This window comes from Penaeus monodon, chromosome 21 (assembly GCF_015228065.2).
Source record: "Penaeus monodon isolate SGIC_2016 chromosome 21, NSTDA_Pmon_1, whole genome shotgun sequence".
NCBI lineage: Eukaryota > Metazoa > Arthropoda > Malacostraca > Decapoda > Penaeidae > Penaeus > Penaeus monodon.
The window spans coordinates 40,517,791-40,518,130 of record NC_051406.1 but is presented as its reverse complement, the minus strand read 5'-3'; the positions used below and the strand labels follow the sequence as shown (position 1 = coordinate 40,518,130).

Below are 340 nucleotides of genomic sequence, written 5' to 3'. Positions count from 1 at the left end.
GCTGATGTGTAAAGGGGTGTCATGTGATTTTCTTTCCCAAAAATCTAGGTATAAATTGCCATGTTTATAGAAAAGGGGGGCCAATAGAAATAAAAGTTAATCTAAATCTATATAGTCAGATATTCTTCTATTGTTAAAAGACACAGCATGAAATAGATGTACCATGAATGATGATAAGAGTTCAGTGTGTGAGGTATTCTCAATTACACAGGTGAGAAAGCCAACAAGTATGGAGAACAGCGCCTGTTTGGATCCCTGGGCTGGGGTACCTTGGTTGTCATCACAGGCCTGCTGATCGACCATGCCTCCCAGGGTCAAGTGCAGAAAGACTACACCTCTG

At 41.5% G+C, this 340-nt stretch overlaps 1 protein-coding gene across 1 annotated transcript in view; it reads left to right on the top strand.

Moving 5' to 3' along the window:
• Nucleotides 1–340, top strand: part of LOC119586490 (major facilitator superfamily domain-containing protein 6-like) — a 16,793-nt gene that overhangs the window by 13,456 nt on the left and 2,997 nt on the right. Inside the window, 1 exon segment of the mRNA XM_037935228.1 lies at nt 212–340. This exon segment is cut by the window's right edge and continues 59 nt beyond it. Within this exon segment, the coding sequence (XP_037791156.1) occupies nt 212–340 (129 nt within the window).